Raw genomic sequence first — 5,522 nt, 5'->3', positions numbered from 1 at the left:
TAAGGCCATGATCATTAAAAATGTTAAATGATCCTCCCTCATCTTAAACGCCACTGGTGTCAAGTATGATTTGTCATTACTATATTGGTATTTCACAGGATCTCGGTGGAATCAGAGATGTCAGTCCCTCTAGTCTCTCACGTCAGAAAAGCTGCGGAAGAATGATGAATAAATGCATGAATGGAACAATGAAAATAGAAAAGAAGGAAGGTTTTTAGATATGAGTAAAATCCCATATAAGGAAACAACATCATCTTTTGACAAAGAAGGAAGCCATTTTTGTTGTCGTTGTGGTCTGTGTAATGTCATGAGAACGGATTTACAGAAGAACAGTGTTTACAAACACAAAGGTTATGTAGAAAAGCCTTAACTGATTTTCTCCGTGGTTTCCCACAGCAACGTGTGGTGACATGCCATTATGTATCAGAGGCTGTGTGTGGACACGCGTGTGCGTGTTTGTGCGCGTGTGTCCTTGTGTCCGTGTTGATAAGTGTGTGTGTGTGTGTGTGTGTGTGTGTGTATATGAGTGTGTATATGAGTGTGTAGTACCGGTGTCAAGGGAAGTGAGGAGGCCAAGGCACCATTGACCTGGTGAGGTCGTGAGACAGCAAACTTCATTATCCAATTACATCAAGAATTACCAGCTAACAGAGGCTCACCTGGGAAACACGACTCATTAGCTTATGAATTACAGACCTAATTATCACTTGCATGTGAAAAACCACTTTGGTCTCAATGGACATGGCTGACTGGCCACCCAGGCACTAAGGTGTGACATTCCTCTATCAATTTAAGGCCTTTGAATTGGATTGTCTCCAGTCCCCATTGGACAGGCCAATCCACACACCTAGGTTGAGAGGAGCCAGTAAGGGCCATAACCTGCTGTGTCTCAGCAGCAACTTATCAGCTTGGACATAACACCAGCAATTAATCATGTCTGGACTGGGGTAGCTCAATGGAGGAGATGACTGGCTTTGAGTTAATTTAATCTGTGTGTGTGTGTTCATGTGTGTATTCATATTCTGTAAACCACGTGCAATATCCACCTGATGTGTTTTATGCAACCGCGCCCTGACCTCTAGGCATCATCAAACAAGCTTCATCTGTGATCTCAGAGGGTCGCCCAATCACAGAGGGTTTTCACTGACCCAGAACAGCCTGAGATCAGCTGCTGTGTGTTGTGCTACCATTGGATGTGTGGTGAGATTAAAAACGTATCGATCTGACCGATTCCATTCCCTCATTCATTCTGCCCCGAGGTGACGAGGTCACAGAGGTCTAATCAGCAGCACCCATACCGTCCTGCCATTGATTACACAGTGGTAATCACACCTACGTAGACAGACAGAGAGAAAGAGAGAGAGAGACATATATAGACATAACATGACATTTGTCTGTATTCTTTTGGAACTTGTGTGACCATTTCACTTGCTTTGACAATGTAAACATATGTTTCCCATGCCATTAAAGCCCTTTGACCTGAATTGAGAGAGAGCGAGACAGAGAGCAAGAGAGAGAGACAGAAAGAGAGAGAGCTTTATATAGTAAATGACCTTCTGGAGTTTCCCTAACAGAAGTAACCCTGGGTAATGCCTGACAGGCAATACTATGACATAACTGACTGCTCCCTGATGTAGTGCACTCACGCACTCACGCACACCCAGACACACACACACACACACACACACACACACACACACACACACACACACACAGCTATGTGCCAACAATTCTGGTTCTGTTGTGATCTCTCTGTGCTCCATGACCCATAGCAGTCACCTGTGATGACTCAACCAATAACACGCTGGTTCCAGTCAGCTCAATCACAGTCACCTGTGATGACTAAACCAATAGCACAAGGCTGGTTCCAGTCAGCTCAATGGTAACATGTCACAGACACCCACAGAGAGGTGGGCCAAACCTTAAGACTTTCCCAGCCCCATAGGTAACACCAGGTCAGAACTAAAATAACTAGCACAGAGGGATAAATAAAGGGGTTTTCTTGTATAACATATTTTTCAAATGATAGATGAGCCTGGAAAACAATCAATAGTCTCACATATTACGATGCAGTGCTGCTATGTTTCGTGACATGATTGTCCACTGGACTGTACTATCAGTGGCAGAATGTTTCATGTGGGTGGGTGTGAGACTGTGCCTGTCGGGAAGATGGTGTGAATACGTAACTCACTAATGTCAACATTCTCCGATACACATTATATTTACGGTAACAGTAATTTAGTCCCAGGCGAACCCATAGTCCCTGGTCATTTTTTATATCCACTATAGGGCCTAGGCTATATCACCTGAAAGCAATGGATGGTTGAAAGCAATATATCAGAGCCTACCAGAGAACTTACCAACTCAGCGTTGTTTATTTGCTAAGAAATAAAACAACGTTAAGCAGACATCTGTGTCGGTTTGAGGTGTGCAACCTAGGCCGAAAAGTGCAATGAGTCAAACATTCTGACTCAAGCTTTATTCATGCAAGCATGCCAAAGGTGTGGCAGTTTCCTGTGGCCGACTCCTGCTTTTTGACAGCGGCCAGGGTGTGTGTCTGCGCCTTTAAGAAAACAGAGCGCAAACTCTTCAGCTTGTGACGTGAACACGTTGGCTACGTTCTGTGGAGTGTGGGCAGGAAGAGAGCGCGCGGTGGCCACTCCACGAACACAGACATTGCACAAGGTTCAAAAAGCGGTGGAGCTCAACATGTCACATTTCTAATGCTGGGTCACGGTCGGAACCCATCTTACTCTCACACTGAACTTGCGAATTTGGGCTGAAAACTGCGTCCAGAGGCACAACGGCGTCGCTGCCTTCGGGTTGAAATACAGCAGGGCTGCTAGCGGACGGGGAGCGCTTTCGAGAGGAATCAGAGACGAGAGAGGGCTGTTTTCAGAACCATGAGAGAATACAAAGTAGTGGTGCTCGGATCCGGCGGAGTTGGAAAATCCGCATTGACTGTGCAATTCGTAACTGGATCTTTTATAGAGAAATATGATCCCACGATAGAGGATTTCTACCGAAAGGAGATCGAGGTGGACTCATCTCCTTCCGTTCTGGAGATACTGGACACGGCGGGGACCGAGCAGTTTGCCTCCATGAGAGACCTGTACATAAAAAACGGGCAGGGCTTCATCCTAGTCTACAGCTTGGTCAACCAACAAAGCTTCCAAGACATCAAACCAATGAGGGATCAGATCATTCGAGTGAAACGGAACGAGAGGGTGCCGATGATTCTGGTCGGGAATAAAGTGGACCTGGAGGGCGAGAGGGAGGTCTCGTCCGGGGAGGGGAAAGCGCTTGCGGATGAGTGGAATTGCCCGTTTATGGAAACTTCAGCCAAAAATAAAGGCTCGGTGGACGAACTGTTTGCAGAGATTGTCAGACAGATGAACTATGCTTCAGCACCAGGTGGAGACGACCAGTGCTGCTCGTCCTGTGTTATTATTTAAAAGGGGAATCTGAGTGAGAGAAAAAAAAAATCGTTTTTTTTTAAAGTTTGCAAATGGTGAGTTAGCCATTCCTAATATTAATGTAAAGTTAAACCAACAAGAATCGAGAACTAACACGTTTAGCTTGAAGATAAAAACAGACAATACTTTGGTGTTAACTGTCATTAGTATTGGAAAGTGTCGTACTACTTACTATGTGTTGCACACGCTTAGAAAATACAGAAATCTCATCGATACCAGTGTTTACATGGCAGAATACTTGAATGTTCTGGGAAAATAGTTACAATTTCAAACTGGCACTTGCATCCTTGGAAAACAGTTGGCCCGGTGCAATGTTGAGATGTTCTCTGAATCTTTCAACGCAAACGGACGTTCAATTTCACCATATATATATTTTTTTGTGTTTGGAGGTTGTGTTGCAGGGAGGCTGTACTGTTGAGTTCTTCTTCGTGGCTCACCCTGGTCTTGGACAGAATGAGGGGAGGAATTCCACAGGGGAGGAGGGGAGTGGCCTTGCAGGGAGGGCTGGGGCCACTCTTCAGGAATTCCACTCAGCTGGTGTTTCTTTGCAGCAAACTCAATGTACATCATTGATGTCAACATAAATGGCAGATCTAGAGATCAGCTGAGTTAGAAACCCCGGTCTCTTGCACATTCAACTGTAACACATCCCCAACAGCAAAGACTTTGAGACTGGGACCTGAAACGCTATGGATATTTCTTTTTTGAAAAGTGGAGATGACTAGAAATGTATATTTTATTAATTGCTGCACACTTGTTGTTTTTTGGGGGGGAGTTGAGTGACATTTCTCCCACCCTCATGGAGTCATGTTCTGTGGCCACAACACACAAAGTTGATGTTTTTCAAAGTCAATGATGTAAGAATTGGACAGCATTTTTGTGGAGTGTTATGACGAGTGTCACTCACTTTTTTTTTCTCTCCTTCAACGTGTGCGAGGACCTTACTTTAGTGACGGACGGACGGCGACCCGACCACCCTCGCATCGAGTGCCTTTCCAAAACAAATCAGCTGTTCAAATTCAGTGCCAACCAGAGTGTCTCCACAAGAAACCCACAACATGGCAATCCACAAAGTTCCTAACTGCTCTGGATAATCTCTTGGGGGTGGGAGAAGAAGAAACAATGAAACAAAAAGCCTTTTGATAAAGGAATGGTGGTTGTCTTTTTCATTTTGGCCTTTTGAAAACTACGTTTTTTTTGTTGCAATTTCTCTCATGGGTTTGGCCAAATGTACATTGAAATACACAGGTACTGGAACCACTTGACCTAACCACACCAAACGCTTCTTCCAGACCACTTACATCAAATGAGTTCTATGTTTGTTTTTAAAAGAAAATGTGATGTACCATTGAAAAAAATCTAACCCGATTGTAAGTTTAATTTCAGACCTTTTAACAGCTGTCTGTTTTGTTTTCAAAATACTTTTAATACAAATTGCATTTTTCTAAGACACATTCTTGTTTTCTCTCTTTGTACGTGTTGATTCAGTTCTTTATCAGGTAAATCAAATCCACTATTGAGCAGTCTGCTCTCTAGGTTACCAGTGGGGCAGTCTGCTCTCTAGGTTACCAGTGGGGCAGTCTGCTCTCTAGGTTACCAGCGGGGCAGTCTGCTCTCTCTAGGTTACCAGCGGGGCAGTCTGCTCTCTCTAGGTTACTAGTGGGGCAGTCTGATCTCTCTAGGTTACCAGTGGGGCAGTCTGCTCTCTCTAGGTTACCAGGGGGGCAGTCTGCTCTCTCTAGGTTACCAGTGGGGCAGTCTGCTCTCTCTAGGTTACCAGTGGGGCAGTCTGCTCTCTCTAGGTTACCAGTGGGGCAGTCTGCTCTCTCTAGGTTACTAGTGGGGCAGTCTGATCTCTCTAGGTTACCAGTGGGGCAGTCTGCTCTCTCTAGGTTACCAGTGGGGCAGTCTGCTCTCTAGGTTACCAGTGGGGCAGTCTGATCTCTCTAGGTTACTAGTGGGACAGTCTGATCTCTCTAGGTTACCAGTGGGGCAGTCTGATCTCTCTAGGTTACCAGTGGGGCAGTCTGATCTCTCTAGGTTACT

At 45.1% G+C, this 5,522-nt stretch overlaps 1 protein-coding gene across 1 annotated transcript; it reads left to right on the top strand.

Moving 5' to 3' along the window:
- The first annotated feature begins 2,676 nt into the window (after window positions 1-2,676).
- On the top strand, window positions 2,677-3,946 carry LOC139386045 (ras-related protein Rap-2b). The gene is made up of 2 exons (XM_071131457.1): window positions 2,677-3,511; window positions 3,866-3,946. Exon 1 carries the CDS (start codon window positions 2,904-2,906, stop codon window positions 3,453-3,455), a length of 552 nt encoding a protein of 183 aa, XP_070987558.1. The 5' UTR covers window positions 2,677-2,903; the 3' UTR covers window positions 3,456-3,511; window positions 3,866-3,946.
- Window positions 3,947-5,522: the final 1,576 nt, after the last annotated feature.

Source organism: Oncorhynchus clarkii, chromosome 27, assembly GCF_045791955.1.
Source record: "Oncorhynchus clarkii lewisi isolate Uvic-CL-2024 chromosome 27, UVic_Ocla_1.0, whole genome shotgun sequence".
Lineage (NCBI taxonomy): Eukaryota > Metazoa > Chordata > Actinopteri > Salmoniformes > Salmonidae > Oncorhynchus > Oncorhynchus clarkii.
This window is presented reverse-complemented; position numbering and strand designations above follow the sequence as displayed.

What these genes read in the sequence shown, in the direction of transcription:
- LOC139386045 (XM_071131457.1), top strand. Translation starts at nt 2,904, where the DNA reads ATGAGAGAATACAAAGTAGTGGTGCTCGGATCCGGCGGAGTTGGAAAA.